This window comes from Bufo gargarizans, chromosome 1 (genome assembly GCF_014858855.1).
Source record: "Bufo gargarizans isolate SCDJY-AF-19 chromosome 1, ASM1485885v1, whole genome shotgun sequence".
NCBI lineage: Eukaryota > Metazoa > Chordata > Amphibia > Anura > Bufonidae > Bufo > Bufo gargarizans.
In genome coordinates, this window is record NC_058080.1 from 432,549,925 (window position 1) to 432,573,337 (window position 23,413).

The 23,413-nt window shown below is 41.8% G+C and overlaps 1 protein-coding gene across 1 annotated transcript in view; it reads right to left on the bottom strand.

Annotated features, from left to right (window-relative positions):
• The window catches only part of GLIS3 (GLIS family zinc finger 3), a 387,825-nt gene that overhangs the window by 345,848 nt on the left and 18,564 nt on the right, over positions 1-23,413 (bottom strand). The window contains exon 2 of the mRNA XM_044272013.1: positions 10,113-10,568. Within this exon, the coding sequence (XP_044127948.1) occupies positions 10,113-10,476 (364 nt within the window). The 5' untranslated portion in view covers positions 10,477-10,568. The remainder of the gene's footprint in view (positions 1-10,112; positions 10,569-23,413) is intronic.

Below are 23,413 nucleotides of genomic sequence, written 5' to 3' on the forward strand. Positions count from 1 at the left end.
CCTATTTCCATTCAGATGCCCGCTTTTTTAGTGACCAAAAAAAATATCCTTTTTTGTCCACTCTTTTTTGGCAGACGTTTCGGTGTTACTGACCTTTATCAAACATGACAAGTGAAAAAGAAAACATATACATCAGCTGTCAATTTATACAGCAAAATGTCAGGAGTATTTTAAAGGTTAAGTGAAATAGTTAGAAGCTGATAATTATATAGAGATGGTCTAACCATCCAACATCTAGGAAAATCATCAAAGGTAAAACAGCTAAGAACCATAGTAGTATAACATCTCATATGTACAATAGAATTCCATGAGTATACCTGAATTACAGCTGATGTATATGTTTCCTCTATCACGTGTCATGTTTGAAGGTCATTTAGACCGAAACTCCACACAATTTTGCGGAACTGAATTAAATTCAATACAATTATTGGATCTATCAAGTTTCAATATGTAGTGCTGAGTTTCATGTTTCTACATTGTGTTACATTGTGTTCTTCTTGAGTGCTATGAAAACGTACTATAGACAAAGTGAAGGTGGAGCAGCTGTGCATGCTTGGCCACCCTTTTTTCACCGCTATGGGAGTTCCAAAAATAGCTGAGCGCTTGACTATTTCTGGTAATCACATAGCGGTGAATGGAGAGGTGGCTGTGCATACGTGGTGTACTCTCTATTTGCCACTATAGGTCTTTCTATGGGTGTTAATTACAGGACTATTATTAAAGGAATTCTCCCTTCTTGCTGTTTGAAAGGCAAGATAGGACTAAGAACCAGCCCCGTGTGGGCTTATGGGAACTGTCTAGCTGGCCCTCCACTGTTTCCATAGCTCCCATTGCAGTGAAGGAGAGAAAACTAATCATGTTTTTTTTAAAATGGCGGCTGCACGTGTTAAAATGTGAAAGTAAGAAGCCCGAAAACGCAAGATCACCCATAATGCGGTGCAGCTAGCCAATCTGAAGACACGTGGCAAGCGCTCCTGCGCTAGGGACAGTGCTGTTGCAATAATCCAGAGGCCATGTTTTATCCATCCACCATGTTCTGCCATCTTGTCTTAACCCCAATAAATTTAAAAGCAAAATACCACTAGGTTCATAGTAGGGAGGGATCCCGGACCTTATGGAGGGATCCACATGGGATTAAGGTCATCCCTGTTGTGAATCCATCAATTGTATTGCTTTTTGGAAGGTTTTCCTGCCTAAATGCCATGTACCATCTCTGGTACCATCACACAGTAGTACCTGGGCTGCTGCATACATTCTCCGGAGTGAGTTTTTGCAAATTCTTCTCTGGGGGGATTATCTTGGCCGTGAAGAACACATTGGGGGACATTTATCAATAATGACAATTTGCGCCCAAAAAAAAAAGAAAAAGAAATCACATTACAAAATCAAAAGTCGTAATTTGTTTCACCTCATATATGAAAAGGCACACACCACCTTTAAAATGTCACTTTTTGAAACCACCTATATTTGTGACATTTTAACATCAATGACACTAAAATGCGACTTTTTTAAACCAAAATGTGTCATTTCAGCCACTCCCTGCCAGACCACACTTAAAACTTTTGAAACACATTTGTGACTTTTGAAGCATATTTGCCACATTTCCACTGGTAAATTGTGACTTTTGTCTCAGACTCGGGACATTTTTGTTATTGTTTTTTTTTTTTGTTTAATGTAAATTTACTGACAAAACCCTGTTAGAAAAAATATTAGAAAAAATAAATGCTTCCTGTTTTATTACTTACCTATCACTTGTTCCCACGACGAGTTATTTTTTCTTCATAAATGCGACTTTTTGACAATAGCATCTTTATGCTATAAATGTGACTTTTTACACAAAGCACCACCACATAAGCTGGCTTAATTGTCCGCCACAATTTGAGCCATTTCATGTCATTGCTGATAAGAGGATTATAAATGACGCAAAATATGCGCCAATTTGATAGCCCTACCCACTTTGGCATTTCTGGTGTGATGCATTCTTTATGGTGAAATTTCTGGAGAACACTGTTGATATAGTTGGTGCAAATCAAAAATTCATTCTTTTTGGCACATTTTATGCCATAATTCTGGTTCAACATGCTTAGTAAATGCCCCCTATTGACTGATTTGACTGGTTCCAAAAATAAGGCATTGGTTGTTTCTCTGTTTCCTAAACCATTTTTTACATTTCTACTTTTTTCATTTTATTAGATAAAAGCAAAACAATCTGGGTTACATCAAATCCTGATGTTTCTTAAGCGCTTACAATTGGTTTATTCTGTGGAGTTCATTGTTTATGACAGCCATTTAGGCTATGCAAACTAAAAAGGTTCTGAGATTTAGCTTACTTTAGCAAATTGTCCTAATAAACTTTAAAACATACATATCATTGTTTTTCTAAAATCTCTAGTACATGTTAACTTTTGTAGCATATCTTTTCAGGGGAAACTGGCATCTTCCTCACCTTCTAGCAGCTTGGAGGTCACTTTTCTCTGCCACTGCATACTGTTCAGGCACAAAAATCCATCTACTGTAAAATGAAACAGTAAAAAACTAAAAAGGAAGAAAAACTACAGCAACTAATTTTCCCCAATGTCTGTGTAAGACAAAATACTCTGCTAGGGAAGACATCTGGCTGAGAATGCACAACACAGCCCTGACATCACACCAGGAAAAAATACCCTCTCAGGAAGGTTACAGAAAATCTAGAGAAAATGTCTATTTATTGAAGTCTACAAGGGAAAGAATAAAACCCAGATATGCAGGTTACACACATCATTTGTGGCTGCATTTAATACACATCTATGTCATCTTTTTTTAATGATATAGACAAATAATAATCTACTGTCACGGCTGAGGATGGGGAAAACCCTCAGCCGTGCGATGCCAGAAGATGTTAGGCGCTGCTTGGCCAGGACGACAGTATTAGGGAGCAGGTCACCTCCTATCGCGTCCCTAAACTGACCCTGACTTCTAATCATATGAGTCAACCCTGAAGGTGGGAGGACTCATACACCGGATGCCTTGGGGTCCCTGCTAGCCCTCAGGATTGCCCTGGAACAAGGAGCAGGGTAAGACGACCTGTTCTTCCTAGGCACGGAGGAACAGGAGTCTCACTAGCCAAGCTGTAAAGGGAAGAGGACATAAACGGCCTATGGATATGGCAGGAGGCTGAAAAGCACTTGCACACCTACCTGCCACAGACACAGACTGGATCCCGTGCAATACAGCAAGTGTCCACACCAGACAAGGGAAGTCAGCAACTTAAAGGGGAAGTGAACACACAAACAACCCCGTGCACACCAAACATGGGAAGTGCACACCAATCACACAAGTTGCCAAGTGCAACCGCACGCACAACACAGCAAGCTTCCATGACACAGCTCAGGCTGCATGCTGCCACATAAATACTGTTGCCAGCAGCAACCACAGGTGAGGCAAACACCACAGCCCTCACCTGTGATTGACAACCAAACCAAACCGCTGACAACCACATGTGGTTCAGGAGTCACGGTCATAGGAGAAGGGGAATCAGAGTCAAATAATGCGCGTCTCTCCAGGACTGCTGCCGGCCCCTGGAACAACACACAGGAACCAGGAGCCGAATGCCAGGCTCCGAAACAACACACAGGAACTGGAGACCAGCAAAAAAAAAAAAAAAAAAAAAAAACAGCCCGGGGGAGCGCACTAACCCTGCGTCCCATCTCCACACACGTCCCCACTGCAGTCGCTGCCAGCAGACACCCCAAACCAGCACGCAGCCGGACCACTAACAGAATGCTGCCAGCAGACGACCAGAGATAGGAACCTGGAGAGGGACGAGGGATCACCAACACGGACGGTAAGGTGGTGGGGAATAAGCCACCAACCGCGCCTTTAATGGTGATCCCCGGAACGCTCTCCCTCCGGAGAACGCGCATGCAGGCCAAAAGAGGATGGCACTGCATGCTGCACCCTCTTTCGAAGGTGTGCCACCGCACACCAAAAAAACCACAAACGTGCAAAATAAAATCAGGGGACGCCAAAAGCGAACACGGTGAAGGAATGGCGGGGAAAAGCCAGGTCACCGCGCCGTCAGCGGCGAAACCCCCACAACGCTCTCCCTCCGGAGAACGCGCATGCACCCCATCTGCAGATGGCGGTACATGCTTCACCCTCTTTCGAGGGAAGGCCACGTGAGGAGCCATTGTGGTCATACTGTCACGGCTGAGGATGGGGAAAACCCTCAGCCGTGCGATGCCAGAAGATGTTAGGCGCTGCTTGGCCAGGACGACAGTATTAGGGAGCAGGTCACCTCCTATCGCGTCCCTAAACTGACCCTGACTCCTTATCATATGAGTCAACCCTGAAGGATTGCCCTGGAACAAGGAGCAGGGTAAGACGACCTGTTCTTCCTAGGCACGGAGGAACAGGAGTCTCACTAGCCAAGCTGCAGAGGGAAGAGGACATAAACGGCCTATGGATATGGCAGGAGGCTGAAAAGCACTTCCACACCTACCTGCCACAGACACACAGACTGGATCCCGTGCAATACAGCAAGTGTCCACACCAGACAAGGGAAGTCAGCAACTTAAAGGGGAAGTGAACACACAAACAACCCCGTGCACGCCAAACATGGGAAGTGCACACCAATCACACAAGTTGCCAAGTGCAACCGCACGCACAACACAGCAAGCTGCCACGACACAGCTCAGGCTGCCATGCTGCCACATAAATACTGTTGCCAGCGGCAACCACAGGTGAGGCAAATACCACAGCCCTCACCTGTGATTGACAACCAAACCAAACCGCTGACAACCGCATGTGGTTCAGGAGTCACGGTCATGGCCATGGCCATGACATCTACTTACAACTTACTGATCTACTCCTCAACATTAAAATTGCAACACCAAATGGAAAAGTCAAGGGATTATGGAAATGGAAACAAAATATGAAAAACATCTCAATTTATTTAGTATTGAGTATGAGCTCCATGTGCAGAAATACATGCACTTATACGCTTTGGCATGCTATCGGTGAGGTTATTAATGGTTGTCTGAAGAATATTCTGCCATACTTAATGTACTTGGAAACACAAATCATCAAGATCCGCTGCTGGCAGCTCCCTTTACAGTTGCCAAACAATGACATCCCTGATGTGCTCGATGGGAGACGAGTCCAGAGATGCTGCAGATCATGGTAGAACATTTAGGCCACACAGTCTGCTCATAGAAGCATAAGCAACACGTGGCCTGGTATTGTCGTGTTGATAAATGGCTCCTGGGACACTTTGGAGAAATGGTCATACCACTGATTCCACAACCAAATCAATGTTACACTAAGCTGTTAGTGTACCTGAAATGAAGACTTGAGGGGTCCAGCTACTGTACATTATGTCACCCCACACCATAATCTTGGGAGTAGGACTGGTGTGATGCTGCCTTGTGAAGGTCTCTACATGACACTGCCCACATGGTCTCCAGACCAATCTCTGACTACCATTGTGTTTGAGATAAAAGCAGGACTCATTATTGAAGAGGATAGACATCCATTCCAGCATCCATTGCTGTTTACCTGTGCCCCATGATAGCCATTAAGAACTGTGGCGTGAGGTCAATGGAACACCTGTAGCAGGACATCTGGCTCATAGCCCTATGTTGTGCAAATGCCTTCTGATAAATGTGACGTCCAACTTCCCTTCCATCTGGAGATGGAAAAAAAGATGCTGCAAAAAACACAGGTGTAAAAAAAAGTGCCGAAAAAAGCCACCAAAAACCTATCTGTGAAAACACCTAAAGTCCTTTTACATGTCAGTATTATCTAGTGTTTTGCCATTTAATATGTAGTGGAGACATGTATATTCCCTTCTCATATGCATAACCTTATAATTATCAGTGCTAAACTCATTTGTAGATTGTAAGCCCTCATGGGCAGGGCCCTCTCTCCTTCTGTACCAGTTTGTAACTTGTCTTGGTCAAGCTTATTGCAATTGTCTGTATTATCTATGTATACCACCTTTCATATGTACAGCGCCATCGAATGAAAGATGCTTTAATAATTAATAATAATAATTTGCCACAGCTCTGCCCAAGCCTCCAACCTACCCAGATCCATCTGTAGAAGCAATTTATTTTAATTACTTTACAGTTAGTATCATATGCCACAATTTTAGTTTTACTGTGCAAATTCCTACACAAGATCATTACTAAATACTGTATACTAAAGATAATAGGACCAATACTGGCCCATAAGGTACCCTACTAGTATGTACTGTTAATAACCACCCTCTGTCTTCCATTACTGAACCAATTACTTATCCACTCACACACTCATCCAGTCCAAGCATTCTTATTTCATGTATCAAATGTTTATGTGACACAGTACAGAATATACAACATCTCTTCCTCCAAGTCCAGTGTAGAACTTGGCTCTTGATAAAAAATGATCAGATTAGTTTAATAGGACTGATCCCTCATAAACTCATGCTGCTGTTGTGTTATACGGGTATCATTAAGATACTCCAGCATAGTATCTCTTAGAAAACCATCAAACAATTTATCTATAACAAATAATAAACTTATTGGCATATCATTTCCTTTTTGAATATTGTCACCACATTTGTTATGCACCAGTCCTGTGGAACAGACCCATAGAATTCTTAATTCCCTTAGGATACAAGGGTGTGCTCCATCTGGACCAGGTGATTTGTTTATTTTAATGTTTTAAGGTGGAGCAGCATATCCAGACTTCATTCTATAACAGCCACCATTCCCCTTGCTTGTTCTCAAGTTAGAGGTCAACAATAAAGCTACTTTCGCTTTTCTTAATCGTAGATTAAAAAAAAAGCAATGTTTTAAATAGTCAGGGGCGTAGCTATAGGGGAAACAGGGCAAATAGCTGCTTTGGGGCCTGTACTCAGAAAGGGCCCACCCAGGAAGAGGACTGAAAGATTTTGATAAAATAAGGAAATTGTCAGGCACTCTATATCTGGTTTTAAAAGGTACTTATTGTTGGATCTTATACAAAGTTTAATAATGGTTTTAAAACATTTGGAGTGGTGTTCTGAAAGGATTAATATAGGAGTGTGGGGGGTTTGGTGCTGGTATTATCACCCAAAATAGTGTGGTAAAGATGTGATGTGGATCTTGGGGGTATCGGAAAAGTCTAAGAATGGTGAAAAAATATGGTATATACGTATAGAATATAGAATATATATTAAAAAAAAATTATAAAAAAAAAAAAAAAGGTTCAATGGTGTCCAAGGCGTAAATGTCCGAAAGAATGTCTAGGAATGTCCCAAAAAAAAAAAAAATAATAAAAAAAAAAATGATATATATATATAATTTATTTATTTTTGGACATTCCTAGACATTCTTTCGGACATTTACTCCTTGGACACCATTGGACCTTTTTTTTTTATAATTTTTTTTTTTTATATATACAGACGTGGACAAAATTGTTGGTACCCTTTGGTCAATGAAAGAAAAAGTCACAATGGTCACAGAAATAACTTTAATCTGACAAAAGTAATAATAAATTAAAATTCTATAAATGTTAACCAATGAAAGTCAGACATTGTTTTTCAACCATGCTTCAACAGAATTATGTAAAAAAATAAACTCATGAAACAGGCATGGACAAAAATGATGGTACCCCTAACTTAATATTTTGTTGCGCAACCTTTTGAGGCAATCACTGCAATCAAACGCTTCCTGTAACTGTCAATGAGACATCTGCACCTCTCAGCAGGTATTTTGGCCCACTCCTCATGAGCAAACTGCTCCAGTTGTGTCCGGTTTGAAGGGTGCCTTTTCCAGACTGCATGTTTCAGCTCCTTCCAAAGATGCTCAATAGGATTGAGGTCAGGGCTCATAGAAGGCCACTTTAGAATAGTCCAATTTTTTCCTCTTAGCCATTCTTGGGTGTTTTTAGCGGTGTGTTTTGGGTCATTGTCCTGTTGCAAGACCCATGACCTGCGACTGAGACCAAGCTTTCTGACACTGGCTAGTACATTTCTCTCTAGAATTCCTTGATAGTCTTGAGATTTCATTGTACCCTGCACAGATTCAAGACACCCTGTGCCAGACGCAGCAAAGCAGCCCCAGAACATAACAGAGCCTCCTCCATGTTTCACAGTAGGGACAGTGTTCTTTTCTTGATATGCTTCATTTTTTCGTCTGTGAACATACAGCTGATGTGCCTTGGCAAAAACTTCGATTTTTGTCTCATCTGTCCACAGGACATTCTCCCAGAAGCTTTGTGGCTTGTCAACATGTAGTTTGGCATATTCCAGTCTTGCTTTTTTATGATTCGTTTTCAACAATGGTGTCCTCCTTGGTCGTCTCCCATGTAGTCCACTTTGGCTCAAACAACGACGGATGGTGCGATCTGACACTGATGTTCCTTGAGCATGAAGTTCACCTTGAATCTCTTTAGAAGTCTTTCTAGGCTCTTTTGTTACCATTCGGATTATCCGTCTCTTAGATTTGTCATCAATTTTCCTCCTGCGGCCACGTCCAGGGAGGTTGGCTACAGTCCCATGGATCTTAAACTTATGAATAATATGTGCAACTGTACTCACAGGAACATCTAGTTGCTTGGAGATGGTCTTATAGCCTTTACCTTTAACATGCTTGTCTATAATTTTCTTTCTGATCTCTTGAGACAGCTCTTTCCTTTGCTTCCTCTGGTCCATGTCGAGTGTGGTACACACCATATCACCAAACAACACAGTGATTACCTGGAGCCATATATATAGGCCCAATGGCTGATTACAAGGTTGTAGACACCTGTGATGCTAATTAGTGGACACACCTTGAATTAACATGTCCCTTTGGTCACATTATGTTCTGTGTTTTCTAGGGGTACCATCATTTTTGTCCATGCCTGTTTCATGAGTTTATTTTTTTACATAATTCTGTTGAAGCATGGTTGAAAAACAATGTCTGACTTTCATTGGTTAACATTTATAGAATTTTAATTTATTATTACTTTTGTCAGATTAAAGTTATTTCTGTGACCATTGTGACTTTTTCTTTCATTGACCAAAGGGTACCAACAATTTTGTCCACGTCTGTATATTATATATTCTATACGTATATACCATATTTTTTTCACCATTCTTAGACTTTTCCGATACCCCCAAGATTCACATCCATCACATCTTTACCACACTATTTTGGGTGATAATACCAACACCAAGCCCCCCACACTTCTATATTAATCCTTTCAGAACACCACTCCAAATGTTTTTAAACCATTATTAAACTTTGTATAACATCCAACAATAAATACCTTTTAAAACCAGATATACAGTGCCTGTCAATTTCCTTATTTTATCATTCAGACATCTACCAGTGGTAAGGTGAACCACTTTAGACAAGAGCACCACCCCAGGAAGTAATCTGGGAGAGCCACTATTACTTCTGTACACGACTGAAAGATTTTATTGTCAGACCCCCCCTCAACAGTAGAAATGGACGGAGCGGCTTCCAGGTCTGGTCTGAGAGAGCAATCTTGACTAGCCACAGGAGTGGGGGATGCATGGGAGGAGGGTGTTGCAAAGAAGATTCTTAGAGGTGGGGGGCCCATTCAAAAATTTGCTGTGGAGCCCAGTCATTTCTAGTTACGCCACTGAATAGAGTGGTACTGAAGACATACATGTTTGGGTATGGGATGAATAAAATAAAACTACAATTTATACCAATATTTAAAAAAATATTTTTAATTATTGCTGCAATTTAAGTTTGCCCCAATAAAAATATTTATGAACCAAAACCTGGCAGGTATATTCCATAGCTCAGATCAGTGATGTTAAATTGAAAAAAAATATATTATAGTAGTGAAATGTACTATCCAATGTTTTAGCAGTTACAAACACATATCACTAATATTTGCAATTAATAGTTTTTTGTGAAAGTGTCCTGCAAAAAAGGACTACACGAGACATACAGTAACAATACATGGTTGCCTGTGATAAGTCCATGGATTCTAAGGAAACTTCATACTGTAAATGAAGCTGAGTCACTGAAGTTCACAATCTACAACAGACTATAACACCCACTCTTTTCATACAAATTCATACAGACTCAACACCTCAACAGACCCTACAAACAGGTTAGGACAGACATCACACCATAATGAGTACTAACCTTTCACACAGTTTGCTGGAAAGGGAGAACCAAATTCCTGTTGCTTTGGCTTGGATAGAGATGGCTGCAGGTTAGGTGGTTGTGGTACTTGGAATATAGGTTTTCCATTTGTTATAACGTGTCTCCTAGGACTTAAAGCAGGTAAATGGACAGTGCTCTCACTGCTCTGTGGTGCCACTCCACCTCCCAGAGGCATCTTTAAATATAGGCTCCCATTAGCAGGGCTGGGTGTGGCACTATTAGAAGATGGACATGGAGTACCTGTATGTACTCTTATTGGTGGAATCTGCTGTCCACTAATCATTCCAGGTCCCTGTGGGGTGCCAGTTGCTCTGTGGTTCATATTGCATGTCCTTCCGTTCATGGTGCTTGATCTCTGATTCTAATTTTTCTCATCTAGGAAGGTCTTCCAGATCATTGCAGTGATCTTCCTTGGAATGCAATATCAAAATATGTCTGGTGATAAAAAAGAAACAGAAGATATTAACATACTATTGTTTCTAACTTCACAGCTATTTCCACACCTGCGTTCAGGATGCATCAGGGTGTCTTCAGTTCAGTCCTTTTACAGTATTTGGACAGAGAAAAAAATGCAGAATGCTGCATTTTTCTCTCCGGCCAAAAATCATAAACACTTGCCGGAATGCCGAATCCGGATTTTTTTTCCAATGGAATGTATTAGTGTCGGAGCAGACATTAAAATTGCCACATTGACCGATGCGCAGACCTTTAAAAATGTAAATAATAAATAAATACCGGATCCGTTTTTCCAGATGACACCGGAGAGATGGATCCAGTATTGCAATGCATTTCTGAGACGGATCCGCATCTGGATCAGTCTACAAATGGTTTCCATTTGCATACAGATTGCCGGATCCGGCAGGCAGCTCCAGAGACAGAACTGCCTGCCGGAATACAGCAACGCAAGTGTGAAAGTACCCTAAGGCACCCATGCACATTGGTGTATTGTCAGCAGAACGTGCCGAGAACGGCAGGTTTGGCCAACAGTCTAATGTGTGCGCGGATCTCCCCCCAGATGATGCCGGGCAAGAGAAGATTAGGGCAAAGTTAATATTTTTGCCCAATCCTATTGATGCCCCACAGAATACATGTGTGTGTATGTGTGTGTATGGGGGTGCCAGGAAGAATAGCTGGTGAATGTGTATGGCCGTCTTTAGACAAAGGTCTAGGTAGACTTTCTTGCATAGAAACACAAGTCATTGTTAAGAAACATATTAGTAACTATGAGCTACTGTCAATTTTGGAAATGCTCATCAGATAAACAAAAAAATGCTAATAAAAAAAACAAGAAAACCCAGGACATTTTTCCAGGTACAGTACTTTCACGTTCCATGGAATTTCTCTTAATAGTAGATTAACTTTTCAATATACCTGCACAACAAACTCTACTGAAGTAAAATGAACACGTTGTAGAGCAACAGGAGCAGCAAAAAGTATAAAAATATTCTTTATTAATCGAGTTTAAAATCCAGGTAACACTACGTGTGTAGCAAACTCACAATGCTTTATAATGATCTGTATCCGATTTTCCGTGGTTGATGAACGGCTTACAATGTTGCTTTATAGTAAGCTACGTTGTCAACTACTGTGAGTTATGCACATATCATAGGTGTTCTCATATACCTTGATCAAGTCCACAGATAATCCTAGTGATAACTTGGAGACTTGTTACTCACAGATCCTGCTGTAGCAGACAGTTATCATTCATTACCGACCAGCCTCGCTCTCTGCTGTATTCCGGCTTCAGCGTACGCCAGCTTTGTGCGCGCTTGACTCACGCATGCATTCTAGAGGCACCGGGACACCAAGGAGGAATCGAACACTCTCTGAGCTGCAATGCTTTTAAATGCCAGTGCACACCTTCGATACGTCAGAAAACCGACACGTTGCCTCTAGAACGCATGCGCGAGTAAAGCACGCACGAAGCCGGCGTACACTGACACTGATAAAGCAGAACGAGGTTGGTCGGTAAGGAAGGAGTAACAAGTCTCCAAGTTATCACTAGGATTATCTGTGGACTTGATCAAGGTATATGAGAACACCTATGATATGTGCATAACTCACAGTAGTTGACAACGTAGCTTACTATAAAGCAACATTGTAAGCTGTTCATCAACAACGGGAAACCGGATACAGATCATTATAAAGCATTGTGAGTTTGCTATTAATCAAGAGACTGCTTGATATAAGAATACTATTGCCACTAAATTGAGATACAATCGGCAACTATGAACTTATTGCAATAGATGCACACCAAAGTGATGAACTAAAATAAAAGGAAACAGTTTTTTTTACATGAAAAAAAAAAAAAATATTATATATATATATATATATATATATATACATACAAAGGAAAAATGGCGGCACTGGAACACAATCAAAGAGAAAAAGGGTGCTAGAAGGCTTGAAAAAGGTTCTAGTGCAGAACCGAAACGTTGCACCACCTGGGTGAATAAAGTTCACTTGTCATCTTTCTCGGAGTGCCGCCTACTTTTCTGGATTATACATATATATATATATATATATATATATATATATAGTGAGAGGTAGCTTTCTTTCAGGGGATCGTCCTCACAAATACCTTTGCAGACAAGGTCCAAACAGTGCATTTATTGTGGCACACCAGTTGCCTATTAGGTACAGTTCACACCCTGTGATCCAATGCGGCTTTCCCAGCCAATGTCCCACAGCCTCCTTGCTGTACAGAGCACAGTACACACACTGTCTCAAGTCCAATGTCTCTTGTGGGGGATTAAGGCTTAGTAGTCCGCCTGACTATGGCCCTGCAACCCTCCCAGGCGTCGCTTTGTCCCCCAACTCAAGGCTATCTCCCAGCCTCGTGGTCTCTCAGCCTCTGCCAGAGTCTGCTTCCACACTCTCCAGGATCACACTCCCCAGGATCACACTCCCCAGGATCACACTCTCCAGGATCACACTCTCCAGGATCACACTCTCCAGGATCACACTTTCCAGGATCCCACTCTCCAGGATCCCACTCTCCAGGATCCCACTCTCCAGGATCCCACTCCCCAGGATCCCACTCCCCAGGATCCCACTCTCCAGGATCCCACTCTCCAGGATCACACTTCCCAGGATCACACTTCCCAGGATCACACTCTCCACCCTCTGTCACTCTGAGGTTTCTTTTATTCTCAGGTGATTGAGGCACCTGATATTGACTCAGGCCTGGCAACTGATGGGGAAGATATGGCAAATCCTGACATACACCTCCCCTAACAGCCATGAGGCCTGTTACTGCCTCACAATATATATGATTTTTTTTATACGAGAGCTCCGCATTTAAAGGGACCGTGATCATATGATTATTATTGGGTGTATGAAGTTTCAGGGGTTTTATTTGTATTTTATTGTTATACATGTATGATAAATTAGTAAAAGCATATGCAAATCTCCAGCCAGCCATCTATTTGATTTACGGTTGTATATTATCACTAATTTGTGGTTAGTGGGCTGTGCTCTAGTGCAGTGTTTCCCAACCAGTGTGCCTCCAGCTGTTGCAAAACTACAAGTCCCAGCATGCCCGGACAGCCTTTGGCTGTGCGGGCATGCTGGGAGTTGTAGTTTTGCAACAGCTGGAGGCACACTGGTTGGGAAACACTGCTCTAGTGGGACTGGTGAGCATCCTTGACTTTTGTTATTTATTTAACACTACATGTGTAGCCTAAGTACTGCTGACATGTTTTATACGGAAGTTCTTAATCATACCAAAACAAGTGGGTACCTGTGCTACACACGTAATGTCACCTGGATTTTAATCTAGATTCAACTGGATTAACAAAGAATATCGTCATACCTTTTGCTGCTCCTGTTGCTTGATAATGCGTTCATTTTACCTGGTGGAAGATCTTGCTCTGGATTCATCCGTTCCCCAGGCGAAGGAGTACTACATGCACTGAATGGGTGATACACTTTTTTTTATTCCACTGACAAACAACAATATATACAGTAGGTACAGCATGAATACAGTAAATATATAACCACAGATAAATACCCTTGCAAAACGGAAGCATTTTCATTAAACAAGGAATGTAAGACTTCTGGAAAAACATACCAGACATAGCTTTCCTTTAAATGCCAAGTGAACTTTTCTCCACATGACACATTCCCTGCTAATCAGAAGACTGTATCTCCTATTGGCCTGTTGTCTTACAACATCTCCCGTGTTACCTATTGCAGGTAAACTCTTAAAGGAAATTGTTTAAATCACATTTTTATGTTTAACATATTTTTTAATTTTCATGTCAACATCTATAGTTAAATAAAAACCAAAAAATCCTGCAGTTTTTGCACTGGCCACTAAGCCTCATAATAGGCGCCACATCTTGGTCTGTACAGATCAATTCACTGCAGTTACCTGCTTATTTATACACAGAGGTGATATCATTACAGACATGATTAGAATGAAAGATAAGAAATTATCCAACATTCACAATGGGTAATTGTCATTCCTTGTACAATGACTTCTGCACAGGTCACAGATCATGCCTAGAAAACTCTCCCATAGAAGTCAATGAGGTCCCCCCTGACCATTGTGTCTATGGACCATGGGGCTGCCGTAAAGCAATTTTTTCATGCTTTCTAAGGCCCCTTTCACATAGTTGAGAATTCTGTGCGGGTGCAATGCGTGAGGTGAAGTGTAGTGGGGAGCGGGGGAGCAGTATACTTACCGTCCGTGCGGCTCCCGGGGCGCTTCAGAGTGACGTCAGGGCGCCCCACGCGCATGGATGACATGATTGCATGGTACATCATCCGTGCGCATGGGGCGTTCTGACGTCATTCTGGAGCGCCCCGGGAGCCGCACGGACTGTAAGTATACCGCTCCCCCGCTCCCCACTACTACTATGGCAACCAGGACTTTAATAGCGTCCTGGGTGCCATAGTAACACTGAGCGCATTTTGAAGACGGATCCGTCTTCAAATGCTTTTAGTTCACTTGCGTTTTTCCGGATCCGGCGTGTAATTCCGGCAAGTGGAGTACACGCCGGATCCGGACAACGCAAGTGTGAAAGAGGCCTTAACTGGCAGAAAAAATGTCGGTGACATATTTCCTTTAAGGGTATGTCCACATGGGGTAAACACTAGCAAATCAGATGTACATGGAGGTACAGTATAGCTTCATGGATTTCATTGGGAGCCATAAGAAGGTTTTGTGCATGAGGATGAGAAGAGTTTGAGCATAAACAGTGGAGTTGATCACTCAGAACCTCCATCAACTAGCTGCAAAAGAGAATGGCTACAAAGAGCATCTCTTTCTGAAAGACAATTTCAATGGGCACCATGTACTGCTTTATTTCTCCTATGTCAGCACTTGCACAGCAATTGCTGTCATGTTCCCATGCAGATTACTGTTGATTGATATGGAATGGATCAAAGCAGCAGAAAACCTTCGTGATCTGTTTACTTTGGGGGATCCTTAACCCCTTAATGCCAAGCGCCGTACATGTACGGTGCAACTGGATGTGACTTAACACCGAGCGCTGTACATGTACGGCGCACTGATCGGGCGAATGCAGGAGCTGTGCCCGCCAGATCTGTGGCAAGGGTCCGGCAGTCACTGATAGCCAGACCCCTGCTGTAAACCACAGAATCAGGGCAATAAATATTGAGTTTTGTTTGGCTGTTAACCCTTGCTTTGTTAGTGGAATTTTTTTTTTATTAAAATGGGAAATCTGCATTTTCCAATAATTCTTGTGCAACACCTAAAGGGTTAACAAAGTTTTTAAAATCAGTTTTGAATACCTTGAGCGGTGTAGTTTCTAAAATGGGGTCACTATTTTGGGAGTTTCTACTCTAGGGGTGAATCAGGCGCAGGGGCGTAGCTAAGGGCTCATGGGTCCTGGTGCAAGAGTTAGACTTGGGCCCCCCCTTCCCTCAGTGCTTTGTGTGTCTTCTTATGCAGCACAAGGGTATTTGGGCCCCCTCAGGCTTCTGGGCCCGGTAGCGACTGCTACCTCTGCACCCCCTATAGCTACGCCCCTGATCAGGCAGTCTTCAAATGTGACATGACAGCTTTAAATTATTCCAGTGAAATCTGCTTTCCAAAAACCATATAGCGTTCCTTTCCTTCTGCACAATGCCGTGTGCCCGTACAACAGTTTATAACCCCATATGGGGTGTTTCTGTAAACTACAGAATCAGGGCAATAAATATTGAGTTTTGTTTGGCTGTTAACCCTTGCTTTCTTAGTGGAAAAATGTATTAAAATGGAAAATCTGCCAAAAAAGTTAATTTCATCTCCATTTTCCATTAATTCTTGTGGAACAGCTAAAGGATTAACAAAATTTGTAACATCAGTTTTGAATACCTTGAGGGGTATAGTTTCTAAAATGGGGTACTTTTTGGGTGGTTTCTATAATGTAAGCCTCACAAAGTGAGTTCTGATGTCCCCAAAAAATGTATTGGTATTCACAAAATGATCCATACATGAAGTAGACATATGGGGAATGTAAAGTAGTAACTATTTTTGAAGTTATTACTATCTATTATAAATGTTGAGAAATAGAAATTTGGAAATTTGCTAATTTTTCAATTTTTTTGGTAAATTTGGTATTTTAAAAATAAAATTGAATTTTTTGACTCACTTTTACCACTGTCATGATGAGAAAACAATCTCAGAATGGCCTGGATAAGTAAAAGCGTTTTAAAGTTATTACCACATAAAGTGACACATGTCAGATTTGCTAAAAATTGCCTGGGCAGAAAGGTGAAAATGGCTTGGTCCTAAAAGGGTTAAAGGGATTGCAGATGTTGACCAAGGACAACATCTGCATGGAGTTTGTATGTTCTCCCTGTGTTCTTGTGGGTTTCCTCTAGGTACTCTGGTTTCCTCCCACACTCCAAACACATACTGATAGGGAACCTAGATTGTGAGCTCCACTGGAGACAGCAAGCAATGATAATGTCTGTAAAGCACTACGGAATAAAATAAATAAAAATAAATAATATTGAAGTATGGCAGCTGCACTGAACAATTATCACCTGACTATAACCCGAAAAGACTCACCTTATGTGTATTTACGCTATTAAACATGACTTCATCTGTTCCAACAAACCATGTCAATTAATGCTGTGTATGTTGAAGCTGAACATCTGGCATTTCAGTGTGCTGAGATCCTAAATAAACCTCGGAAATCTCAGCAAATAGTTCTTTAGAAAATGCCAACTTTATCATTACAATTTACTTGGCTCTAAAATCTTAAAGAGACAGTGCCAAACACCACTTACACCAGCAACACCAAGCACTCAAGAGGCAAGCTGGAAGCTGTAGAGCAGTAATTCCCAACCTTATAACCACAGGGGCAACCCCAAAAATGTTTCCATTCCTGGCAAACCCCTAATGGCACAAAGAAGCTTGGTATAGAGGCAGGTAAAGTATTTTACAATTGTTGTCCAGTGCTATACCGTCTCAGACATGTTCACTGCTTTGCACAGGCTGAGGCCTTCCCCATTCTAAAAGTGAGAGATCTTGTTGTTACTGATTTCTCAAGGCTCAAGGAACCCTAGCTGGGAAACACTGCTATAGAGTTGGTAGTCTACAGGATGGCCCATTTTTCTCTTTCTTGTACATTTTTATTTTGAGGTTATATAAAACATTAAAGGGGTTCTCTTGTAAGAATGACATTTTACTAAGTGCCAGCAGCCTGACCCACTAAGCTCCCCGTAGTGTTTACAACAAGAGCAGAATAGAAATGGTCACATGCTCTGCTGTAGTAAATGACTGGCTTTAGAGGAGACGTGACCCTTTAAGGGTAGGTTAGTTGGTGCTCTGTGTTTAAAGGGGTTGTCTGGGTTGTCTCGTATGATCTATACAAGTGTATTACTGTAGTGCAGCGGCAGCATAAAGTGCACGGCGTCATAGCAACCAATGACACTGTGCGCTCCTGCTCTCAGCAGGAATCCAGGCCGGGTTACCACGGACCGCTCACCACACAAAGTGGAAAATAACAAATTAAAAAACTAAATAAAGTGTTTTATAAAAAAAAAAAGTTTCACCTTTCAAAAAATGTCCACTATCAAGTAATAAAAAAAAATAAAAAAAAATTGAAAAATAAAACAGACATATTTGGTATTGCCACGTCCATGACGGCCGGCTCTATAAAAACATCACATGATCTACCCCATCAGATGAACGCTGTAAAAAAATAAGCACTAGCCAAAACAGCTTTTTTAGTTACCTAACCTCCCAAAAAACATTATGTTAATCGATCAAAAAGTCATATGTACCCCAAAATGGTAGCCATAAAAACGTCACCTCATCCCGCAAAAAACAAGCCCTCACACAAGACCATAGCCAGGAAAATTTAAAAAATATGGCTCTAAGAAAATGCAACACAAAAACTAGATTTTTTTTCTTTTCCATGTTAGAAAATCCAGATTCCGCTCCTTCCCTTCTGAGCCCTGGCGTATTCCCAAATAACAGTTTATGACAACAATTGGGGTGTTACTGTATTCAGGTGAAAATGGGTAGCAAATTGTGGGGGGATATTCTCTGGTTATCTTTTGTGAAAAAGAAAGTTTGGGCCTAAAGCACCATTTTCATAGCCCAGGGTTATACATTCTATGAAACGCCTGTTGGGTCAAAGTGCTTGTTGCACCCCTTAAAAATTACTTGTTTGGTGTAGTTTACAAAATGTGGTCACCTTTTGGGGGTTTTCACTGTGGGGGTACCTCAGGGTCTCTTCAAATGCAACATAGCACCCTAAGACTATTCCAGCAAAATCTGCCCTCCAAAAATCATATGGTGCTCCTTGACTTCTGGACTCTGCAGTGTGCCCATACAGCGGTTTACGACCACATATGGGGTGTTTCTGCACACTGCAGAATCAGGGTAAGGACTCATGCCCATGAATGTAAGGGCTCCGTGCCCGTGCATTGCGGATCGCAAATTGTGGACCCATTCGTGGACCCATTAACTTTACGCTCCGCACCACAAAAAAGTAGTGCATGCACTACTTTTCTTGCGGTGCGGAGGCACGTCCAGAAACCCCACGGAAGCACTTAAGTAAATGTTATTCAGTTGCAGTACTTTCACTGCACCAGTTCCTCAGTTGCACTAAACAGGCAAAAAAATCATAAGTGGCTGCTGAGGTCTACTAGTGCTCAACAGGGGTTACACTTCTTGAACCTCTACCCATTGGGTTTCGGCTTGCCAGTGGCATCTACTGGCGTCCTGCTCCCCCCCTTCCCAGTGAGCCAGACTGCCAGGCTTGCTTTGTCCCTCCACATAGGCTGTGGCCTGCTTGTTGGCCTCTCTTCCTGTTTCCATAGGGCATGTGCACGCTCACTCTGGCTATTAAAGGACCAGCATGCACCATAATCTGCTTCAGTCTATGGCTCATTACCTTGGGCTACTTAAAGGAGTTGTCCCATGAAAAATATTCTACAGTTTTCAAACCAGCACCTGGATCTGAATACTTTTGTTACTGCATGTAATTAAACATTTTGTATAGCCACTGAGTTCAATAAAATGTATCTGTATGATGCCACTTAATTTCTTTGACCTGCTCATTAAGAAGGCCGCACATGCTCAGTTAAATCTTTAACCTGCCTCCTGAGCTGTGATAGGGAGAGCTGAGACACACCCCCTGAGCTGCAGCAGAAAAGACACTCCCCATGAGCTGTGATAGGGAGAGCTGAGACACGCCACCTGAGCTGCAGCAGAAAAGACACTCCCCATGAGCTGTGATAGGGAGAGCTGAGACACACACCCTTAGCTGCAGCAGAAAAGACACTCCTCTTGAGCTGCCAGCTTGATATAAATGTAGCAGAGTAATGAATAGGGAGATCTCTGGATCCATGTGAGGTACAGGGCTGGTTCTAGCTTTGTTAGAAAGAGATTGTCGTGTACTACATGACGTCTGATTTCCATTTTTTAATTATTCATGGGATAAGCTCTAAGGCACCTTAAGGTGTTCTCGCATACTAGTATCCTGCTAAGGTGTCAGTTCTGTTATCTGCATGTGTAACAACCTTCTGCCGGTTTACTGGACTTTGACCCTGTTCTACCTGACCTGTGTCTGACCTTAATATTGACCCTTCACTGCCCTCCCTGACCTCGGACCATTTACTGTACAGCACGTACTCCACCAGCGCTAGCCTTGGCTTGTCCCTGACCCCTCAGTGCTCTGCACCAGTCTTACTCCCATCGGTCAGCTGTCAGAGACTACTTCACGAGGTAGAGGCCTGGTGGTTTCCCTACTGCCAAGTCCATATCCCTGTATATAGGTTAAAGGGTAAATACTAGAAGACTGCCAGAATAATGCCCTTACGAACAGCCCAAAGCCAAATCTGTTGGTTGACAAGTGGTTCAACATCCACTGCCATTATACTCATCATAAGAAATGACATGTCCTGTATTTCATTCCATAGACCAGTGTTTCCCAACCAGTGTGCCTCCAGCTGTTGCAAAACTACAACTCCCAGCATGCCCGCACAGCCAAAGGCTGTCAAGGCATGCTGGGAGTTGTAGTTTTGCAACAGCTGGAGGCACACTGGTTGGGAAACACTGCCATAGACTATATATACTTAGTCACCAATGCCTACAGCACTTTATATTTGCATCAGTCTTCAACATGGCTGTGATCACTTCAGCCAAATTTTATACCACTGTCAAGTATAACTAAAAACAGCAGACCTTTATCCGACAAAAATCACTAAAGACTTTGAGGGGGCATTTACCATTGCAGGTGTATTTCAGTATTCTTAGATCACAAATGGTATGGTCCGTTGTGCCAAATTTTTTAAAATTTCACAAGGTAATAAATAAATTGCAACTAGTTGCAATGTAGTTGCAACTATTTTTTTGAAAGTACACCTGAGGGGGCAGTTTTGTGCCTTTTTGCAACTTTTCAAAAAGTCGCAGATAATACAGTCAGGTCCATAAATAATGGGACATGGACACAATTCTAAAATTTTTGGCTCTATACACCACCACAATGTATTTGAAATGAAACGAACAAGATGTTCTTTAACTGCAGACTGTCAGCTTTAATTTGAGGGTATTTACATCCAAATCAGGTGAACGGTGTAAGAATTACAACAGTTTGCATATATGCCTCCCACTTGTTAAGGAACCAAAAGTAATGGGACAGAATAATAATCATAAATCAAACTTTCACTTTTTAATACTTGGTTGCAAATCCTTTGCAGTCAATTACAGCCTGAAGTCTGGAACGCATAGACATCACCAGACGCTGGGTTTCATCCCTGGTGATGCTCTGCCAGGCCTCTACTGCAACTGTCTTCAGTTCCTGCTTGTTCTTGGGGCATTTTCCCTTCAGTTTTGTCTTCAGCAAGTGAAATGCATTCTCAATCGGATTCAGGTCTGGGGATTGACTTGGTTATTGCATAACATTCCACTTCTTTCCCTTAAAAAACTCTTTGGTTGCTTTTACAGTATGCTTTGGGTCATTGTCCATCTGCACTGTGAAGCGCCGTCCAATGAGTTCTGAAGCATTAGGCTGAATATGAGCAGATAATATTGCCCGAAACACTTCAGAATTCATCCTGCTGCTTTTGTCAGACGTCACATCATCAATAAATACAAGAGAACCAGTTCCATTGGCAGCCATACATGCCCACGCCATGACACTACCACCACCATGCTTCACTGATGAGGTGGTATGCTTAGGATCATGAGCAGTTCATTTCCTTCTCCATACTCTTCTCATGCCATCATTCTGGTACAAGTTGATTTTGGTCTCATCTGTCCATAGGATGTTGTTCCAGAACTGTGAAGGCTTTTTTAGATGTTGTTTGGCAAACTCTAATCTAGCCTTCCTGTTTTTGAGGCTCACCAATGGTTTACATCTTGTGGTGAACCCTCTGTATTCACTCTGGTGAAGTCTTCTCTTGATTGTTGACTTTGACACACATACACCTACCTCCTGGAGAGTGTTCTTGATCTGGCCAACTGTGGGCGTTTTCTTCACCAGGGAAAGAATTCTTCGGTCATCGGCCACAGTTGTTTTCCGTGGTCTTCTGGTGTTGCTGAGATTACCGCTGTGTTCCTTCTTTTTAAGAATGTTGCGAACTGTTGTTTTGGCCATGCCTAATGTTTTTGCTATCTCTCTGATGGGTTTGTTGTGTTTTTTCAGCCTAATGAAGGCTTGCTTTACTGATAGTGACAGCTCTTTGGATCTCATCTTGAGAGTTGACAGCAACAGATTCCAAATGCAAATAGCACACTTGAACTGAACTCTGGACCTTTTATCTGCTCATTGTAATTGGGATAATGAGGGAATAACACACACCTGGCCATGGAACAGCTGAGAAGCCAGTTGTCCCAATACTTTTGGTCCCTTAAGAAGTGGGAGGCACATATGCAAACTGTTGTCATTCCTACACCGTTCACCTGATTTGGATGTAAATACCCTGAAATTAAAGCTGACAGTCTGCAGTTAAAGCACATCTTGTTTGTTTCATTTTAAATCCATTGTGGTGGTGTATAGAGCCAAAAATGTTAGAATTGTGTCAATGTCCCAATATTTATGGACTTGACTGTAAATGTAGCTTGAACGTGATCTACACTGAAAACTCAGCCACTTTGTTTTCCAATACAGAAAGTGGCGCCGCAAGACACAGGGGTTAAAATGTAGCATCATTTTACTCAAGGCATCAGGTTTTGCTACCAAATTGCTGGCGCACCAGGTTTCAGAAATGCCCCCTTTTATAATCATTGGATGCAAGAGGTAGAATATCACTTGTTTCGGAAACAAAAATCTCATAACTTTTTAACGAGAACTGTGCATAATGTATCTTTCTGACAGCTTTGTATAAGACTCAACCAACGCAAAATCTCTGGATATCAAGGTGTTTTCCAACACCTAACGTTGCCTTATGTTACTTAATCTGGATTAGATCTATCACATATATTTTGCTTCTGTCAGACCAAACATAGTACAATATTTCAGCACAATGATTTTTTTTTTTTTTTGGGGGGGTGGGGCAAATGCATGTTATGTTGTGTTTTTGTTCTGGAGATAAAACACTAGCTAGGTTGTGTAGGAATGTTTTGTGTCTTTTGACATGAGTGAAATCTGTTTACATCAATTAAAGAGCTGCATACGGAGAAATAAACAGTTAAAGGCGTCCATTAGAAGACGCAAGCAGCTGGTATTTGAGCTCTGTTGTATGTTTGTGGAAACAGCCTTTTTCTGTTTGTTTGATTTTCAGCAGAATGCATATTGAAATCAGATCATTACAGATAATTCACTTCATTCCAAACACAATTGTTTGTTTTTACAAAAAGAAAACATATT